This window comes from Carcharodon carcharias (genome assembly GCF_017639515.1).
Source record: "Carcharodon carcharias isolate sCarCar2 chromosome 33 unlocalized genomic scaffold, sCarCar2.pri SUPER_33_unloc_2, whole genome shotgun sequence".
Taxonomy (NCBI): Eukaryota; Metazoa; Chordata; class Chondrichthyes; order Lamniformes; family Lamnidae; genus Carcharodon; species Carcharodon carcharias.
The window spans coordinates 219,746-241,959 of NW_024470692.1; the positions used below are offsets into that span (position 1 = coordinate 219,746).

The 22,214-nt window shown below is 51.4% G+C and overlaps 1 protein-coding gene across 1 annotated transcript in view; it reads left to right on the forward strand.

Annotated features, from left to right (window-relative positions):
• The first annotated feature begins 5,413 nt into the window (after nucleotides 1-5,413).
• LOC121274169 (procollagen C-endopeptidase enhancer 2-like) overlaps nucleotides 5,414-22,214 on the forward strand; it is a 53,223-nt gene continuing 36,422 nt past the window's right edge. The window contains exons 1-8 of the mRNA XM_041181369.1: nucleotides 5,414-5,648; nucleotides 6,418-6,526; nucleotides 7,423-7,681; nucleotides 9,008-9,132; nucleotides 9,218-9,354; nucleotides 10,299-10,480; nucleotides 14,593-14,673; nucleotides 17,054-17,221. Coding sequence (XP_041037303.1) covers nucleotides 5,578-5,648; nucleotides 6,418-6,526; nucleotides 7,423-7,681; nucleotides 9,008-9,132; nucleotides 9,218-9,354; nucleotides 10,299-10,480; nucleotides 14,593-14,673; nucleotides 17,054-17,221 — 1,132 coding nt within the window. The 5' untranslated portion in view covers nucleotides 5,414-5,577. The remainder of the gene's footprint in view (nucleotides 5,649-6,417; nucleotides 6,527-7,422; nucleotides 7,682-9,007; nucleotides 9,133-9,217; nucleotides 9,355-10,298; nucleotides 10,481-14,592; nucleotides 14,674-17,053; nucleotides 17,222-22,214) is intronic.

The window sequence follows — 22,214 nt, forward strand, 5'->3', positions numbered from 1 at the left end:
ACAGAAATGGCGATTTTTCCACTTGCATTGGCAAAACTACGAGCTTGTAACAGATTCAATTAAGGAGCTGGAGCCTATACGAGTAGCTACACTTCTCACACTGCTTGGGAGACACTGCTGCAAATTTTATTCCAAACCTATCTGACAGACAAAAAAAACAGAAAACAGAGATTTTGAAAGCCTTGAACACACACGTTGAATCCCGAGTGAACGTAACTTATGGACGCTATGTATTCAACACTAGAGCTGAAGGTGAAAAAGAGCCTATTGATCAGTATGTGACTGCAGCAACACAGCTCACAGGATCACACAAAATTCAGGCAACAAAAAGATGATCTGATTAAAGATTGAGTGGTCTTAGGCATAAGAGACCCTGCAGTGAGAACAAGTCTACTGAGAGAGGAGAAACCTACACTCAGGAAAGCGATAGACATGTATAGAAACGTGGAGCTTGCAAAGTGTCAGCTTGAACACGTGTACGGCAGAACAGAGCAGGAGATACATTACACTGAAAGAGATTCCAGGCTGAAAGAGCAGAACAATCACAGACAAAGGGCAGGATGCAAATACCACGAGCAAAATCGTACAAAGGGAATACAGGATTGTCCAGAGTGAGGAAAGCAGAGTTTTAACTGCAAGAAGCTGAATCATTTCACACACAAGTGTTTGGCTAGAAAGAAGCAAAGCAAGCCCATACAGATGGCTGCTGGAGAGATATCAGCCAAAGAGTCTGACCAATCACTATACACCAGACAACAGGTTGATTCTGTCAAGTCTATAGTGGGAAATGGTTTGTGACTGTTAGGATGATGACTGCAGAAGGAGAGAATCAGGTGAAAATGAAGTGTCAGATGGACACTGTGCATCATCCAACATTGTGACCCTCACAGACCCATGTGAGGTGGATCAACATGGCCTTCTGAAAATGAAGCCCTTGAAAGTGAGGTTGAGGCTATATGATGGCAGGATAGTGATACTGAGAGGACAAATTAACTGACAGCCCAAAACAATGGCAAGATTGAAGACCTGGAGTTCCAGATCATAGACACTCATCTCAGCTGGAGCAAGTCTAAAACTGGGACTGGTAACCTGAACCGTGCCGACAGAGATTCACAACCTGTCACAGCCACTAAACCCATTGACTGCTCAGCAGAGGAGCACAAAGATGTGTTTACAGGTTGGGATGTCCACCTGGAGAGTATCATCTCAAAGTAGAGGCGAGCGTAAAACCAATTCCGCATCTACCAAGAGAGTTCCAACTTGCCAAGGGAGAGATATTTACTGCCCTGGATGTGAAGGACAGTGACTGATATATTTACTGAGATATTTACTGCCCTGGATGTGAGGACAGTGACTGATATATTTACTGAGATATTTACTGCCCTGGATGTGAGGACAGTGACTGATATATTTACTGAGATATTTCCTGCCCTGGATGTGATGGACTGTGACTGATATATTTACTGAGATATTTACTGCCCTGGATGTGAAGGACAGTGACTGATATATTTACTGAGATATTTACTGCCCTGGATGTGAAGGACAGTGACTGATATATTTACTGAGATATTTACTGCCATGGATGTGAAGGACAGTGACTGATATATTTACTGAGATATTTACTGCCCTGGATGTGAAGGACAGTGACTGATATGTTTACTGAGATATTTACTGCCCTGGATGTGAAGGACAGTGACTGATATATTTACTGAGATATTTACTGCCCTGGATGTGAAGGACAGTGACTGGTGAGTGATGCTGGGTGTTAGCAGTAGCTTTCTAATGTCGCTCTGTACGCGCTCCGCGGGATACAGATGGTTGTGTTACCGATTTGCATTTCCACAGCTCCAGAAGATTATCAAGGCAGACAGCGGGAGAGAGTCGGTGATCTTCCCTGAGTGGAAACCATAGTGGGTGATCCACTAGTCGATGGATGCAGAGACACAGTGGGAGAATCGGAATTCCATGCGGCTGCTGGAGAGAGCTCTCCAGATCAACCTGAAGCTGAACGAGAACAACTTGCAGCTGAAGATGCCTCAATTCAAGTGCACAGGTCATGTTACAGCGAGAGGTCTCCGCTCGGACCCTGACCACGTGAGAGCTGCAGCACTGATGCAGCCACCGACAGATGTGATTGGTTGGATTTGCGAACTATTTAGCCATATTTTTGCCTGATTTGTCACTAGAGCGTGAACCGTTTCACCAACTCATAGCCAAGGATGGTCCGTGGTTTTCAGGCACAGAACAAGCAGCAGCGTTTACCAAAACCAGACAGCCAGTGAGGACAGTGCCAGTGCTGAATCTCTGTGACGTCAATGAGGAGGTCACCTTGCAGTGTAACGCCAGTGAGAGAGGGCTGGGAGCTACTCTAATGCAGCAAGGAGAACCGGTCCCACTTACATTCCGGGCACTAACACAAACTGAACGATGCTACGCTCAGACCGGGGAAGAGGGCCTGGCTGTTGTTTTTGCTTTTGAGTATTTCCATTAAGCCCTGATTGGGAGAGACACAGTAACAGTGGAGCCCGACAACAAACCCCCCCCAAAGCATTTTTCTCGAACCACTGCGATCTGCTCCAAAGCCTCTGCGAGGAATGTTACTTTGTTTACAGAGATACCATCTGGACCTGACATTAAAGCAGGAGAAACAGATGTACATCACTGACAGGCTGTGGGGATCAGCCCTCCCCATGAGGAAAGTTGAGGATGCTGCAACAGAATGTGAAATCTTCCAGGTTCAACGTCAATCAGCAGCTGGACATGATCTGGAAGTTATCAACCCAACAGAGACAGTGAATCTGACAGACAAGTGCTCTGCTTAAACTAAGCAAACTACCCAACAAGGTGCAACTCTTCAAGTGCTACAGGAAGTGATGATGAAAGGATGGACTGAGAACATCAAAGACACACCTGTGCTCACAAAAGCTTATTGGGCGTACCGAGGCGAATTTACAGCCCAACATGGCATCTTGTACAAAGGAAATATAGTGTTCATCCTTAAGAAGATGAGAGGAGAGATGCTGAAGAGCATCCATGCAACCATCAAGGAATTGAATCAAGTCTGAGAAAAGGAAGAGAAGTGTTCCACTGGCCGAACATGCACAATGAAGTTGAAGACCCACATCGGCCAGTGCGGGGCTGGTAACAAGGACCGAGCTAAACAAGATAGAGAGCCACCGATGATGCATGACATCCCAAACAAACCATGGGCGAAGTTGGGAGTAGACCTCTTCACTAGAGCAGGAACTGATTATCTTGTCCCCGTAGATGATTATTCTGACTGCTGGGAGTAAGACCAGCTGCCTTCACCGGCGGCTGGTGAGATAGTGGAATGTCTGAAAGCACACTTCAGTCCTTAGGGTATTCCAAACATTCTGCTGAGTGACAATTGTTCACAAGTGAAGAATTCAGCCGCTTCACAAAGGATTGGGAAATTCAACACTGGACATTGTCTCCACACATTCCCCAGTCAAATAGAAAGGTTGAAGCCGCAGTGAAAGTGGCCAAAGGAATCATGAAGAAATCAAGCAAATTGAGCAGAGATGTAGACAAGGCAATTCTCAAGTGAAGGCATGGAAAGTAGTCCAATCCAAAGACTAATGTCACACCGCACACAAACTACTCTTCCGATCGCAAAAAAATCTACTGAAACCAGAAGTGGTAACAGGCATGAGTGAAAAAATCAAGGTGAAATGGCAGAGCACCAAATTTCAGCTTTACACAACAGCCAAACCGTGGCCAGGGCTGAGTATTTGGGGAACCAGTCAGGGTGAGAACCTGGAATCAGCCCACGTGGAAACTTGGGACAAGCATAGAGAAGTTGTCACCTCGATCGAATGCAGCGGAAAAGAAAGACCAAATAAACCAGCGCAACTGCAGCAGATAGACGCAGCTATTGGAGCTGCCCCCTCACCGCTATTGGCCAGTCAGGAAGAAGGAAACTCACCAGATGTACTGAGCACAGAACGACCATCAATCCCTGGAGTTCATGTGGTCCCCAACAATGGCAATGGAACAGCAACAGTTACCATGGCAACAAGTTCCATGGGAATGACCCTCACCGGACAAGGAACATCACCCAGATGAACAGCCAATGACCACATGCATGTGTACCATTAAGAGAGCTACACAGTTTAAAGACTAAGTATGAAATGCAAGTGCAGAGACTGACCAGTAGAACAAACAGTTGTCAATGAATGAGAGCAGTGGGTATATAGTGGGTAACCTTAGGAACTCACAGCTAAACATGATCGTGCAAACAAATGTGTCTTCTGTTCATTAGGAAAAGGAGGATGTTTGGATATTTTGTTTGTTAGGAAAAAGGGAAAGTTTAGGTTTTGAAATGCAAGATTACAATATTTCCTACTTGGCTTGCTGTAGTCATGTGACCTCTGCCATGAGGGCATCTCTCTGCAAGCAGCCATTTACAATCAGTTCAATTAAGACTTCAGACTAAGAAAGACTAGTCTTTGAGCTCGAAATGCTCTCTACTTGCCTGGATGAGTGCAGTTCCCACAACACTCAAGAAGCTGGACATCATCCAGGACAAAGCAGCCGCTTGATTGGCACCACATCCACAAACATTCACTCCCTCCACCACCGACGCACAATAGCAGCAGTGTGTGTACCATCTGCAAGATTCACTGCAGGAATTCACCAAGGCTCCTTCGACAGCACCTTCCAAACCCACAACCATCTAGAAGGACACATGGGAACACCACCACCTGGAAGTTCCCCTCCAAGCCATTCACCATCCTGACTTGGAAATATATCGGCCGTTCCTTCACTGTCGCTGGTTCAAAATCCTGGAACTCCCTCCCTAACAGCACTGTGGGTGTGCCTACACCACATGGGACTGCAGCGGTTCAAGAAGGCAGCTCACCACCACCTTCTCAAGGGGCAACTAGGGATGGGCAATAAATACTGGGCCCAGCCAGCGAAGCCCACATCCCGGGAATGAATAAAACGAATTAACTGAATTCTCTCAATCCTGGTCCTGTTCCATCAAATCCCCACCGCACTCTCTCTCCAAGGCCCTGACATCTTTCCTAAAGTGCGGAGTCCAGATCCAGAGCCAAAACTCCCCCGCTGAGGTGCAAGCAGTGATTTATAAAAAATTCATCATAACCTCCTGGCTTTTTTTTTCTCTCTCTCTGCCCTTATTTAGAAAAACCCAGGATCTCGTATGATTTGTCCAGTTTCGGGATTGTGAAAAGGGGAATGGAAACATATCAATAGACTCAGTTTTTTTCTCTGAGGTCAGTGCTCCTTTGATATTCTTTGGACTCCCCATTATCTGCCGACCTTAATGACAACCCTTTAGACAGGCCCTATCTTACAATCTCAGCCCACACACACAACACACACACAACACGCAGCAGCCAGTGGTGAAATCACAGAGTTCATCAGGGAGAGAGGAATTCTTGCATGAGAGTTGGTGGGGGTGGGGCTTGCAGAGTGTCTGGAAACCACAACATCTGGGAGCAATTATAAGCTCTCAGTAGCAGGAGTGCTCACTATTCCAGCCAGTCAAGGTCCATCCCTCATTCGCAGCTACAGCAGAGAGTGAGAAGGACAATGTTACTCCCGTTAGCTCTGCTCCTGATCCCAGCGCTGGTGACATGTCAACAGGCAACGAACGTCTCCAGGTAAGGACAATGTTCACTGAAAGAATTAAAAAAACTTAACCCCTCAAAACTCTGCTGGAAATGTTGAACCTGGCAGTTTGTGTGTGCAGGCTGGTTTGGTGATTGGAGCCTGTGGTTAGGCCAGAATTTCAGATCAAAGTCTGTGCTTCCCTCCCTCCCAGCTCCAAGAGCTTTCGAGGGTTGTGGGGGTGGATTGGAATCCTGGTTCCATAGGTCTGTCCCCAATGTCTATTGGACAGGAACGGTCATTCACCCCCTCACCTTGCAAACGACCCTCCTCCCAATCGGACAAAGTGTGAAAATTCGGTTTGTTCTTCTGGAACAGGGCTGAGTGCGGATCAGGAGTGAGTGATTGTAACGGAAATGAGTGAGTCATGGGGGTGGCCAGATGTGCAGCAGCAAAGGTTGGAGACAGAGGAAGGGGTGAGTGTGCGAGATGTGTGTGAGGTCTGTGTGTGAGAGGCCGCTGGGTGCAAAGAGTAAGTGGGCGAGAAGTGAGTGTGTGAGGGGTGAGTGTGTGAGGGGTGAGTGTGTGAGGGGTGAGTGTATGAGGGGTTACTGTGTGAGGGTTGAGTGTGTGAGGGTTGAGTGTGTGAGGGTGAGTGTGTGAAGGGTGAGTGTGTGAAGGGTGAGTGTGGGAAGGGTGAGTGTGGGAAGGGTTGAGTGTGCGAGGGGTGAGTGTGGGAAGGGTTGAGTGTACGAGGGCTGACTTACTCTGTTTGCCTTGGCCTGCACTACTTTTGATCATAATGAAATGTTTTTATTCCAGGCCGGTTTTCCCCTGTGGTGGGCAGATCACAGGGGAGCAGGGATACATCGCCAGTGAGGGATTCCCTGCACTATATCCACCTAACAAAACATGTTCATGGAGCATCACGGTTAGTGTATCCGGGGAGAGGGGGCTCAGTGTGGGTCAGTGTGTGTGGGACCCGTACCCCAGTGAGAGTCAGTGTGTGTGGGACCCGTACCCCAGTGAGAGTCAGTGTGTGTGGGACCCGTACCCCAGTGAGAGTCAGTGTGTGTGGGACACGTACCCCAGTGAGAGTCAGTATGCGTGGGACCCGTACCCCAGTGAGAGTCAGTGTGTGTGGGACCCGTACCCCAGTGAGAGTCAGTATGTGTGGGACCCGTACCCCAGTGAGAGTCAGTGTGTGTGGGACCTGTACCCCAGTGAGAGTCAGTGTGTGTGTGTGGGACCCGTACCCCAGTGAGAGTCAGTGTGTGTGGGACCCGTACCCCAGTGAGAGTCAGTGTGTGTGTGTGGGACCCGTACCCCAGTGAGAGTCAGTGTGTGTGGGACCCGTACCCCAGTGAGAGTCAGTGTGTGTGGGACCCGTACCCCAGTGAGAGTCAGTGTGTGTGTGTGGGACCCGTACCCCAGTGAGAGTCAGTGTGTGTGGGACCCGTACCCCAGTGAGAGTCAGTGTGTGTGTGGGACCCGTACCCCAGTGAGAGTCAGTGTGTGTGGGACCCGTACCCAGTGAGAGTCAGTGTGTGTGTGTGGGACCCGTACCCCAGTGAGAGTCAGTGTGTGTGGGACCCGTACCCCAGTGAGAGTCAGTGTGTGTGGGACCCGTACCCCAGTGAGAGTCAGTGTGTGTGGGACCCGTACCCCAGTGAGAGTCAGTGTGTGTGGGACCCGTACCCCAGTGAGCGTCAGTGTGTGTGTGTGATCTGTTTGCCAGTGAGGTTTGGTGTTTACTGGTGTATTTCTGAGCGGTCCTGCCTGTGGTGTGGGTGTCTCTGGTTCATTCGACCCTGTTATGTGTTTCAGGTCCCTCCTGGTCGGGTGGTGATCCTCTCTTTCCGACACATGGACGTGGAGACTGATCCAATTTGTCGCTATGATCACGTCAGCGTTTATAACGGGAATTCTGCATCATCTGAGAGGCTGGGCCGCTTCTGCGGAACATTCCGTCCAGGAGCCATCATGTCCACCAGTAACATGATGCTGATCGAGATGGCATCAGACAATGACTCTGCGGGGAAGGGGTTCCTGGCTGTATACAAAGCTGGACTGCCGCCTGAGAAAGGTGCGACAAGCGGGTTGGACCTGCACCATTGGAGGGTGGATGCAGGTGGCACGGGGTCAGGGAGGCTGGGAGAATCACACACACTAACACAGATAGAGTGAGCTCGGAGCGTCAGTCACACTGACACTGATAGTGAGCTCGGAGCGTCAGTCACACTGACACTGACAGAGTGAGCTCGGAGCGTCACTCACACTGATACCGACAAGGTGAGCTCGGAGCGTCAGTCACACTGATACCGACAAGGTGAGCTCGGAGCGTCAGTCACACTGACAAGGACAGAGTGAGATCGGAGTGTCAGTCACATTGACGCTGACAGAGTGACCTGGGAGTGCCAGCCACACTGACACTGGATGTGTGTTCTGGGATGTCAGTCACACTGGCACTGAGAGTGAGCTGGGAATGCCAGTCACACTGACACTGACAGAATGAGTTGTAAGTGTCAGTCACACTGACACTGAGACAGAACTGTGACTGTCAGTCGCTCTGACATGAACATATAAGCTGTGAGTATCAGTCACACCGGCACTGAGAGTGAACTGGGAGAGTCAGTCACACTGACACTGACACTGAGAGAACTGGGAGAGTCAGTCACACTGACGCTGAGCGAACTGGGAGAGTCAGTCACACTGACACTGACACTGAGAGAACTGGGAGAGTCAGTCACACTGATGCTGAGTGAACTGGGAGAGTCAGTCACACTGACACTGAGTGAACTGAGAGAGTCAGTCATACTGACAGAGTGAGCTGGGAGTGTCGGTCACACTGACACTGACCAAGTGAGCTGGGCGAGTCAGTCACACTGATACTGACAGAGTGAACTGGGAGTGTCAACCAAGTTGACACTAAGTGAACTGGGAGAGTCAGTCACGCTGATAGAGTGGGCTGGTAGTGTTAGTCACACTGACACTGACAGAGTGAGCTGGAGAGTCAGTCACACTGACAGTGACAGAGTGAGCTGGGAGTGTCAGCCACACTGACACTGAGTGAACTGGGAGTGTCAGCCACACTGACACTGACAGAGTGAGCTGGGAGTATCAGCCACGTTGACAGAGTGGGCTGGTAGTGTTAGTCACACTGACACTGACAGAATGAGCTGAGTGTCAGTCACACAGACACTGACAGAGTGAGCTGGAGAGTCAGTCACACTGACACTGATAGAGTGAGCTGGGAGTGTCAGCCACACTGACACTGAGTGAACTGGGAATGTCAGTCAAACTAACACTGAGTGAACTGGGAGTGTCAGCCACACTGACACTGATAGAATGAGCTGGGCGAGTCCCTAAAGTTGGGTATGGTACAATTAATTTGGTATTTTTAATCCTTCAGAAAATCAGTTCTGTGGAGGGAAATTGGTGAAACCACAGGGATCGTTCAAGACTCCAAACTGGCCCGATAAGGAATACCCGACAGGAATCAGTTGTTCCTGGCACATTGTGGGCCACCCCAATGAGGTACAGTCATTCTCTGTTTCACTGCTACATTCCCAATGACATACCACAGTGTAGGGACTCACAGCTGCTTTTCCCTCTTTGACAGGTTATCGAGCTGAAATTTGAGAAGTTTGGCGTTGAGAGTGATAATTACTGTCGGTATGATTATGTGGCTGTCTTCAATGGTGGGAGGAGCGACGAAACCCAACAAGCGGGAAAGTTCTGTGGGGATCAGCCTCCTGAGTGAGTGCAGATTTCATTGGCTCGGCACGTGTGTTATCGGTCTGGATGTGTGTGTGTGGAAATGACTGTATTTTGCACATTGGATATGTGTTTGTATAGACTCATATAGCACAGGCAGAGGCCATACAACTCTTTCTGCCTGTACTGGCTTTGTTAAAGAGCATTCCAACTAATATCATTCCCCTTGCTCTGTCTTTGTAACTTTTACAAATGTTTTTTCCCAGGAATTGTTACAGGTGGAGTCCAGGTGCATGTGGGGGTTTGTTACAGGTGGAATGCATGAACGGTTACATGTAGCGTCTGTGTGTTACAAGCAGAGTCTTTGGGAATGTTACAGGTGGGACGTGCAGGACCTGGGGTGTAGTTTGCAGCAGTGAGGGGAAGGGATTTGACTACAGGCAGAGTGTGCTGCTGGAGGTTGTTACAGGCAGAGTTTGCATGGGTTAACAGGTGGAGTGTGTGGAGATATTACAGATGGAGTGTGTGGTGATGGGATGGGTGACTACAGGCAGAGTGTGATGCTGGAGTTTGTTACAGGCAGAGGGTGTGGGGATGTTTCAGGCAGAGATTTGTGGGGGGAGGGGGATGTTACAGGTGGAGTGTGTGGCAGTGGGGGGTTGACTACAGGTGGAATATGCTGCTACGGGTTGTTACAGGCAGAGTTTGCAGGAGTTGACAGGCGGAGTGTGTGGAGATATTACAGATGGAGTGTGCGGCGATGGGATGGGTGACTACAGGCAGAGTGTGCTGCTGGAGTTTGTTACAGGCAGCGGGTGTGGGGATGTTTCAGGCAGAGATTTGTGGGGGGAGGGGGGGTGTTACAGGTGGAGTGTGTGGCAGTTGGGGGTTGACTACAGGTGGAATACGCTGCTGCGGGTTGTTACAGGCAGAGGATGCACTAAGCCTGTAGCCCCACGTGTTATGTTGTCTGTTTTCTGTTCCAGTCCAATTGTCTCCCAGGGAAATGAGATGCTGGTTCAGTTTGTGTCTGATCTGAGCGTCACCTCCGACGGGTTCCTGGCCAAGTACGATATGAAGCGAAAGGCGGGAGCTGCAGACATTCCGCTGCTGACCACGACCCTCCGTCCCATCACAGTCGCCAGCACCCGCGCACCCAGACCGAAAGGTACAGTCGGCGCTGGGGAATCCCGAACGCACAGCCTCCTGGACAGACTTCCTCTCACCCTGAGAAACGTTCACCATTTCCACAGCACCCCTAGCCCAGCAGGAGGTGCTGATTGAAGGAGAACTGGGATCTGGGCTGATTGGCCCATCGCTGGCAAGGCCGGCACTTGTTGCCCACCCCTAATTACCCTCCAACTGAGTGTCTCGCTCGGCCAGTTCAGGGGGCAGTTCAGAGTCAACCCCATTGCTGTGGGTCCGGAGTCACCTGTAGGGCCAGACCGGGTAAGGAGGGCAGATTTCCTTCCCTAAAGGGACATTAGTGACCCAGCTGGGCTTGTACAACAATCGATGATCGTCTCGTGGTCACCGTCACTGAGACTCGCTTTCAGTTCCTGATTTATTCATTGAGTTTAAATTCCACCGGCTGGGCCTCTGGGTTACTAATCCAGTAACATTCCCACTACCCGACCATCTCCCCTTATTGATTCAAGCGCAGCCAGACAGCCATTTGCAATGGTTTCTGCTCCTTGCCCCACACCGTTCCCTCTGGTGTCCCCCAAGGATCCATCCTTGACCTGTCCTGTTCCTCGTCTACCCGCTGGACCCTCGACACCGCGTGGGCCCAGAGCCAGTGATGGGGCTCAGACCCTCTCTGACAGACGCCAGCACCACCTCCCCACAACCTCCCTCCTCTCCCCTGTCACTGGTCAACGATCAGGCTGCTTACCCAACATCCAGTACAGGCTGAGCCCCAATTTCCTCCAATTAAATATTGGGAAGACTGAAGCCATCATTTCCAATCCCTGCTCCAAACACCATTCCCTAGCAACCAGCTCCATCCGTCTCCCTGGCATCCGCCTGAGACCGAACCCATCTGTTCAGAAGCTTGGTCACCCTTTTGACCGAGCGTCCGATTTCATCACTACGGCCGCCTGTTCCCACCTTCGTAACACCGCCACCGACCTCCGCCCCAGTCCCAGCTGATCCGCTACTGAAACCCTCACCCAAGCCTTTATTACATCTACACTCGACTACTCCAACATGTGCCTGGCTGGTCTCCCACGTTCTACCCTTCATAAACTCGAGGTCGTCCAAAACTCTGCTGCCTGTACTTAACCCCCACACTCACTGATCGACACTGGCTCCCAGTCAAGAACCATGGAGACTTTAACATTCCTATCCCTGTTTTCAAATCCGTCCTTAGCCTCACCCTCTCCCTATCTCTGTAACCTCCTCCAGCCCCTACAACCCTCCCTATCTCTGTAACCTCCTCCAGTCCCCTACACCCCTCCCTATCTCTGTAACCTCCTCCAGCCCCTACACCCCTCCCTATCTCTGTAATCTCCTCCACACTCTACAATCCTCCCTATCACTGCAACCTCCTCGAGTCCCTACAACCCTCCCTATCTCTGTAACCTCCTCCAGCCCCTACAACCCTCCCTATCTCTGTAACCTCCTCCAGCCCCTACAACCCTCCCTATCTCTGTAACTTCCTTCAGCCCCTACACCCCTCCCTATCTCTGTAAGCTCCTCTAGCCCCTACACCCCTCCCTATCTCTGTAACCTCCTCCAGTCCCTACAACCCTCCCTATCTCTGTAACCTCCTCCAGTCCCTACAACCCTCCCTATCTCTGTAACCTCCTCCAAGCCCCTACAACCCTCCCTATCTCTGTAACCTCCTCCAGTCCCTACAACCCTCCCTATCTCTGTAACCTCCTCCAGCCCCTACACCCCTCCCTATCACTGTAACCTCCTCCAGTCCCTACAACCCTCCCTATCTCTGTAACCTCCTCCAGCCCCTACAACCCTCCCTATCTCTGTAACCTCCTCCAGTCCCTACAACCCTCCCTATCTCTGTAACCTCCTCCAGTCCCTACACCCCTCCCTATCTCTGTAACCTCCTCCAGCCCCTACAACCCTCCCTATCTCTGTAACCTCCTCCAAGCCCCTACAACCCTCCCTATCTCTGTAACCTCCTCCAGTCCCTACAACCCTCCCTATCTCTGTAACCTCCTCCAGTCCCTACAACCCTCCCTATCTCTGTAACCTCCTCCAGTCCCTACACCCCTCCCTATCTCTGTAACCTCCTCCAGTCCCTACACCCCTCCCTATCTCTGTAACCTCCTCCAAGCCCCTACAACCCTCCCTATCACTGTAACCTCCTCCAGTCCCTACAACCCTCCCTATCTTTGTAATCTCCTCCAGTCCCTACAACCCTCCCTATCTCTGTAACCTCCTCCAAGCCCCTACAATCCTCCCTATCTCTGTAACCTCCTCCAAGCCCCTACAACCCTCCCTATCTCTGTAAACTCCTCCAGTCCCTACAACCCTCCCTATCTCTGTAACCTCCTCCAGCCCCTACACCCCTCCCTATCTCTGTAACCTCCTCCAGCCCCTACACCCCTCCCTATCTCTGTAATCTCCTCCACACTCTACAATCCTCCCTATCACTGCAACCTCCTCGAGTCCCTACAACCCTCCCTATCTCTGTAACCTCCTCCAGCCCCTACAACCCTCCCTTTCTTTGTAACCTCCTCCAGTCCCTACAACCCTCCCTATCAATGTAACTTCCTTCAGCCCCTACACCCCTCCCTATCTCTGTAACCTCCTCCAGCCCCTACAACTGTCCCTATCTCTGTAATCTCCTCCACACTCTACACCCCTCCCTATCTCTGTAACCTCCTCCAGCCCCTACAACCCTCCGAGATCTCTGCGCTCCTCCAATTCCGGCCTCTTGACCATCCCCCGATTCCCATCGCTCCACCATTGGCGGCCGGGCCTTCAGTTGCCTGAGGCCTAAACTCTGGAATTCCCTCCCTAAACCTCTCCGTCTCTGTCTCTCTCCCTCTAAGAGGCTCCTTAAAACGACCTCTTTGACTGAGCTTTTGGTTGTCTGTTAAATGCGTTATATAAATATAAGTTATATAAATAAAAGTTGTTGCTGTGTGCCTTTCTTCAGCCTGGCAGACTTTCCAATTCATTTTAAATTGTGCTTGACTCTCCCTCCTCTCTCCCCCTTCTCAATCCCTCCCACATTCTCCCTACCGTCTCTGTCTCTGTCTCTCCCTCCCCATCTCACACTCACTCACACTTGCTCTCCCTCTCTGCCTCGCACTCCCTCTCTGCCTCGCTCTCCCCCTCCCCCTCTCACTCTCCCTCTCTGCCTCGCTCTCCCCCTCCCCCTCTCACTCTCCCTCTCTGCCTCGCTCTCCCTCTCTGCCTCGCTCTCCCCCTCCCCCTCTCGCTCTCCCTCTCTGCCTCGCTCTCCCTCTCTGCCTCACTCTCCCCCCTCACTCTCCCTCTCTGCCTCACTCTCCCTCTCTGCCTCGCTCTCCCCCTCCCCCTCTCACTCTCCCTCTCTGCCTCGCTCTCCCTCTCTGCCTCGCTCTCCCCCTCCCCCTCTCACTCTCCCTCTCTGCCTCGCTCTCCCCCTCCCCCTCTCGCTCTCCCTCTCTGCCTCGCTCTCCCTCTCTGCCTCACTCTCCCCCCTCACTCTCCCTCTCTGCCTCACTCTCCCTCTCTGCCTCGCTCTCCCCCTCCCCCTCTCACTCTCCCTCTCTGCCTCGCTCTCCCTCTCTGCCTCGCTCTCCCCCTCCCCCTCTCACTCTCCCTCTCTGCCTCGCTCTCCCTCTCTGCCTCGCTCTCCCCCTCCCCCTCTCGCTCTCCCTCTCTGCCTCGCTCTCCCTCTCTGCCTCACTCTCCCCCCCTCACTCTCCCTCTCTGCCTCGCTCTCCCACTCTGCCTCGCTCTCCCCCTCCCCCTCTCACTCTCCCTCTCTGCCTCGCTCTCCCTCTCTGCCTCGCTCTCCCCCTCCCCCTCTCACTCTCCCTCTCTGCCTCGCTCTCCCTCTCTGCCTCGCTCTCCCCCTCCCCCTCTCGCTCTCCCTCTCTGCCTCGCTCTCCCCCTCCCCCTCTCGCTCTCCCTCTCTGCCTCGCTCTCCCTCTCTGCCTCGCTCTCCTTTGCTCTCCCTCGCTGCCTCTCTCCCCCTCTCTGACCCAGGCTAAGAGTGAGTTCCCTCATGGGGGGGTCACTCCCGGTGTCTGTGTGGTCGAAGCCTCGTCCTGTCTGTTGATCTTTATCACTGATCTTGTTGATGACCCGTTACCCCCACAGAACGAAAGGGACCCTCCATCTGCCGGACAAAATGCCACCGGAAGGGAACGCTGCAGAGCAACTTCTGTGCCAGTAGTTTCGGTAAGAGCCCCGGCGATAGGTGTTATGGAGACCTGCCCCCACCCACAACCCCACCAACCAGCCGCTAGAACCCCCCCCCCAATCCCAGTTACTCACCAACTCAGCTCAGCGGGTGGGAGGGTGACTGGTGCTAACAAACCAGCGTAAACCAGTCAGTACAGCTCGGGGGGGGTGGGGGGATGGGTAGAGGGTGGGGGAGGGGGAGGGGGAGGGGTGGGGGTGGGGTTGGTGGAGGGGGACGGGGAGGGGTGGGGGAGTGGGTGGAGAGTGGGTGGGTGGGGGAGTGGGTGGGAGAGGGGGAGGGGTGGAGGAGAGGGTGGGTGTGGGGGTGGGAGAGTGGGTGTGGGTGGGGGAGTGGGAGGGGGTTGGGGAGGAGGTGGGAGAGGGGGAGGGAAGGGGGTGGGTGTGGGGGAGGGGGAGAGGGAGGGTGTGGGGGTGTGGGTGGGGGAGGGGGAGGAGGTGGAGTTGGGGGTGGGGGTGGGGGAGAGGGTGTGGGTGGGGGAGGGGGAGGAGGTGGAGTTGGGGGTGGGGGAGGGGGAGGAGGTGGGGGTGGGTGTGGGGGTGGGGGTGAGGGAGGGGGTGGGGTTGGGGAAGGGGAGGGGGAGGGGGAGGGGGAGGGGTGGGGGAGTGGGTGGGGGAGGGGGAGGAGGTGGGGGTGGGTGTGGGGGTGGGGGTGAGGGAGGGGGTGGGGTTGGGGAAGGGGAGGGGGTGGGGGTGGGGGAGAGGGTGTGGGTGGGGGAGGGGGAGGAGGTGGAGTTGGGGGTGGGGGGGAGGGGGAGGAGGTGGAGTTGGGGGTGGGTGTGGGGGTGGGGGAGAGGGTGTGGGTGGGGGAGGGGGAGGAGGTGGAGTTGGGGGTGGGGGAGGGGGAGGAGGTGGAGTTGGGGGTGGGGGAGGGGGGAGGAGGTGGGGGTGGGTGTGTGGGTGGGGGAGAGGGAGGGGAGGGGGAGGGGGAGGGGGAGGGGTGGGGGAGTGGGTGGGAGAGGGGGAGGGGTGGGGTGGGGTGGGGGAGGGGGAGAGGGTGTGGGTGGGGGAGGGGGAGGAGGTGGGGGTGGGTGTGGGGGTGGGGGAGAGGGTGTGGGTGGGGGAGGGGGAGGAGGTGGAGTTGGGGGTGGGGGAGGGGGAGGAGGTGGGGGTGGGTGTGTGGGTGGGGGAGAGGGAGGGGAGGGGGAGGGGGAGGGGGAGGGGTGGGGGAGTGGGTGGGAGAGGGGGAGGGGTGGGGTGGGGGTGGGGGAGGGGTTGGGCATGGGGGTGGGGGAGTGGGTGGGAGAGGGGGAGGGGTGGGGTGGGGGTGGGGGAGGGGTTGGGCATGGGGGTGGGGGAGTGGGTGGGAGAGGGGGAGGGCAAAGTAAAGGGGAGGGAGTGGGGGAGGGGGAGAGGGTCTCTCATTGAGACGGGTGGGCCGGGGGTACTGAGTGTGCCAACTTTGAACCCTGAGCAATGTCCGAGGGCTCCTGAGGTGGGCACGGGGGGGTGAGGAGCAGGGGATTACTCACTCTTACACTGGACCATCAGCAAGATGATTCCCAAAGGGACACTTGAGGGGAATCAATTTGCAGGCGCTACAGGGACATTGGGGGTGAGGGAGGGGGGGGAGGAGGAGCGGAATCGATTGCTCTGCCAGCACAGACAGAGTGGGCTGAATGGCCTCCTCCTGTGCCATTTCGTTTCTGCATCCGGCATTCAAACCAGGATGTAATCACTGGTGTCTGGTGATCCAGTGGAAGCACAGTGGAGAATGCAAGATCGCACTGGAGCTGCTGTGAGCCACACGGGATTGCAGTGAGTTTGTGGGGGTGACGGAGATCCAGCGGTGGTGAAGCCGTTTGCACGGCCGGTTTCAGTGATCCAGTGTGATGCGGTGATCCAGTGAGGTCAGGGAAGGGCAGCTGTCTACTGTGTTCCAGTGGGGGGGGGCGGGGCGGGGGGGTGTTGGTGGAGAGCACAGTGATCCAGTGGGTTGCAGTGAGCCGGTAGGGGGAGGGGTGGGGGCACTGATCCAGTGGGTTGCAGTGAGCCGGTAGGGGGAGGGGTGGGGGCACTGATCCAGTGGGTTGCAGTGAGCCGGTAGGGGGAGGGGTGGGGGCACTGATCCAGTGGGTTGCAGTGAGCCGGTAGGGGGAGGGGTGGGGGCACTGATCCAGTGGGTTGCAGTGAGCCGGTAGGGGGAGGGGTGGGGGCACTGATCCAGTGGGTTGCAGTGAGCCGGTAGGGGGAGGGGTGGGGGCACTGATCCAGTGGGTTGCAGTGAGCCGGTAGGGGGAGGGGTGGGGGCACTGATCCAGTGGGTTGCAGTGAGCCAGTGGAGGTTCAGAGAGATGGTAGTTCGATGTGTGCACCCTGTGTCACTGAGTGGCCTCACTTTCTTCATTCACTCTTGCAGTGATCTCTGGACAAGTGCTGAACCTGGTCACGAGTGGTCAGAGTCTCCAGGCTACAGTGTCCATCACCAACACATACAAATCTGCGAATCTGAAGACAAGACAGGTCGGCAACAGACTGATCACCAAACTGCTGGTGGTTTGTAAACAGTGCCCCAATCTCAGAAAAGGTACAAAGCGTGGCAGCAACTCCGCGTTAACGGGAATCACACTCACTGACCGTTAGTCACACTCACTGACCGTTAGTCACACTCACTGACCATTAACCATACACACTGACCATTAGTCACACTCACTGACTGTAAATCACACTCACTGACCATTAGTCACACTCACTGACCATTAGTCACACTCGCTGACCGTTAGTCACACTCACTGACCATTAACCATACACACTGACCATTAACCATACACAATGACCGCTAGTCACACTCACTGACCGTTAGTCAACTCACTGACCGTAAATCACACTCACTGACTGTTAATCACACACACTGACCGTTAACTGACCGTTAATCACACTCTCTGACCATCAACTGACCGTTAATCACACACACTGACCGTTAACTGACCGTTAATCACACTCTCTGACCATTAACTGACCGTTAATCACGCACACTGACCATTAACTGACCATTGATCACACTCACTGACCGTTAACCACACACACTGACTGTTTATCACCACTCACTGACCATTAATCATACTCACTGACTGTTAATCAGATTCACTGACCACTAGTCACACTCACTGACCGTTAACCATACACACTGACCGTTAGTCACATTCACTGACCGTTAACTGACCGTTAATCACACACTGGCCATTAGTCAAACTCAATGACCATTAACTGACAGATAATCACACCTCACTGACCGTTGGTCACACTCACTGACCGTTGGTCACACTCACTGACCATTAACCATACACACTGACCATTAGTCACACTCACTGACCATTAGTCGCACTCACTGATCATTAACCATACACACTGACCGTTAGTCACATTTACTGACCGTTAATCACACACTGGACATTAGTCAAACTCAATGACCATTAACTGACGGATAATCACACTCACTGACCGTTAATCACAATCACTGACCATTAACTGACCATTAACCACACTCACTGACCAATAATCACACTCACTAAACGTTAATCACACTCACTGACTGTTAATGAGACTCACTGACCATTAATCACACACTCACTTACTGACAATCACACATACTGACCATTAACTGACCGATAATCACACTCAATGACAGTTAATCACAAACACTGACCATTAACTGACCGTCAACCACACTCACTAAACGTTAATCTCTCACACTGACCGTTAACTGACCGTTAATCACACTCACTGACTGTTAATCAGACACACTGACTGTTAATCAGACACACTGACCGTTAATCAGACACACCGACTGTTAATCAGACACACTGACCGTTAATCAGACACAATGACCGTTAACCACACAAACTGACCGGTAACCACACACACTGACCATTAACCACACTCACTGAAAGTTAATCTCACACACTGACCATTAACTGACCGTTAATCACACTCACTGACCGTTCACCACACACGCTGACTGTTAATCACACACTCACTGACTGTTAACCACACTCACTGACCAGTAATCCCACACAATGACCATTAATCACACACTCACTGACTGTTAACCATACTCACTGAACATTAATCTCACACACTGACCGTTAACTGACCATTAATCACACTCACTGACTGTTAATCAGACTCACTGACTGTTAATCACACACACTGACCATTAACTGACCGTTAATCACACTCACTGACCGTTAATCTCACACACTGACCGTTAACCACACTCACTCACCGATAACCACACACACTGACTGTTAACCACACTTACTGAACGTTAATCTCACACACTGACCATTAACTGACTGCTAATCACACTCACTGACTGTTAATCAGTCTCACTGACTGTTAAACACACACTCACTGACTGTTAATCAGACACACTGACCGTTAACCACACACACTGACCGTTAATCACACACACTGACCGTTAACCACACTCACTGACCGTTAACCACACTCACTGACTGTTAATCACACACAATGACCATTAATCACACTCACTGACCGTTAATCACACTCACTGACCATTAATCACACACTCACTGAACGTTAATCTCACACACTGACCGTTAACTGACTGTTAATCACACTCACTGACTGTTAATCAGTCTCACTGACTGTTAAACACACACTCACTGACTGTTAAACACACACTCACTGACTGTAAAATCAGTCTCACTGACTGTTAATCAGACACACTGACAATTAACCATACACACTGACCATTAATCACACACACTGACCGTTAATCACACACACTGACCGGTAATCACACGCACTGACTGTTAACCACACTCATTGAACGTTAATCTCACACACTGACTGTTAACTGACCGTTAATCACACTCACTGACTGTTAATCAGTCTCATTGACTATTAATTACAAACTCACTGACTGAACTACACACAATGACCGTTAATCACATACTCACTGACTGTTAACCATACTCACTGAACGTTAATCTCACACACTGACCATTAACTGACCGTTAATTGCACTCACTGACTGTTAATCAGACTCACTGACCATTAATCACACACTCACTGACCTTTAATCACACTCACTGACTGTTAATCAGATTCACTGACCTTTAATCACACTCACTGACTGTTAATCAGACTCACTGACCGGTAACCACACACACTGACCATTGACCGTTAATCTCACACACTGACCGTTAATCACACACACTGACCATTAACCACACTCACTGACCGTTAACCACACTCACTGACTGTTAATCACACACAATGACCATTAATCACACTCACTGACCGTTAATCACACTCACTGACCATTAATCACACACTCACTGAACGTTAATCTCACACACTGACCGTTAACTGACTGTTAATCACACTCACTGACTGTTAATCAGTCTCACTGACTGTTAAACACACACTCACTGACTGTTAAACACACACTCACTGACTGTAAAATCAGTCTCACTGACTGTTAATCAGACACACTGACAATTAACCATACACACTGACCATTAATCACACACACTGACCGTTAATCACACACACTGACCGGTAATCACACGCACTGACTGTTAACCACACTCATTGAACGTTAATCTCACACACTGACTGTTAACTGACCGTTAATCACACTCACTGACTGTTAATCAGTCTCACTGACTATTAATTACAAACTCACTGACTGAACTACACACAATGACCGTTAATCACATACTCACTGACTGTTAACCATACTCACTGAACGTTAATCTCACACACTGACCATTAACTGACCGTTAATTGCACTCACTGACTGTTAATCAGACTCACTGACCATTAATCACACACTCACTGACCTTTAATCACACTCACTGACTGTTAATCAGATTCACTGACCTTTAATCACACTCACTGACTGTTAATCAGACTCACTGACCGGTAACCACACACACTGACCATTGACCGTTAATCTCACACACTGACCGTTAATCACACACACTGACTGTTTCTCACACATTCACTGACTGTTTCTCACACATTCACTGACTGTTAACCACACTCACTGCCTGTTTATCACACATTCACTAACCGTTAATCACACACACTGACTGTTAATCAGCTTCACTGACTGTTAATCAGACTCACTGACTGTCAATCAGACTCACTGACCGGTAACCACACACACTGACCATTGACCATTAATCTCACACACTGACCATCAATCACACACACGGACCGTTAACAGACCGTTAACCACAGTCACTCACCGATAAGCACTCACACTGACCAATAACCACACTCACTGAACGTTAATCTCACACACTGACTATTAACTGACCGTTATTCACACTCACTGACCGTTAATCACACACACACTGACCGTTGACCGTTAATCTCGCACACTGACCATTAATCACACACACTGACCATTAATCACACACACTGACCATTAACCACACACACTGACCGTTAACCACACTCACTGACTGTTAGTCACACTCACTGACCGTTAGTGACACTCACTGACCGTTAATCACAGACACTGACCGTTAACCACACTCTCTGACTGTTAATCACACACTGACTGTTAATCACACACACTGACCGTTAATCACACACACTGACTGTTAACCACATTCACTGACCGTTAATCACACACACTTACTGTTAATCACACACACTGACTGTTAATCACACACACTGACCGTTAATCACACACACTGACCGTTAATCACACACACTGACTGTTAACCACACTCACTGACTGTTAATCACACATTCACTGACCGTTAATTACACACACTGACTGTTAGTCACACACACTGACCATTAACTGACCGTTAATCACACTCACTGACCGTTAACTACACACACTGACTGTTTATCACACATTCACTGACCGTTAATCACACTCACTGACCGTTAATCATACTCACTGACTGTTAATCAGATTCACTGACCATTAATCACACTCACTGACTGTTAATCAGACTCACTGACCGGTAACCACACACACTGACCATTGACCGTTAATCTCACACACTGAAAGTTAATCACAATCATTGACCATTAATCACACACACTGACCATTAACTGACTGTTAATCACACTCACTGACTGGTAACCATACACACTGACCATTGACCATTAATCTCCCTCACTGACCGTTAATCACACACACTGACTGTTTCTCACACATTCACTGACTGTTTCTCACACATTCACTGACTGTTAACCACACTCACTGCCTGTTTATCACACATTCACTCACCGTTAATCACACACACTGACTGTTAATCAGCTTCACTGACTGTTAATCAGACTCACTGACTGTCAATCAGACTCACTGACCGGTAACCACACACACTGACCATTGACCATTAATCTCACACACTGACCATTAATCACACACACTGACCGTTAACAGACCATTAACCACAGTCACTCACCGATAAGCACTCACACTGACCAATAACCACACTCACTGAACATTAATCTCACACACTGACCATTAACTGACCGTTAATCCCACTCACTGACCGTTAATCACACACACACTGACT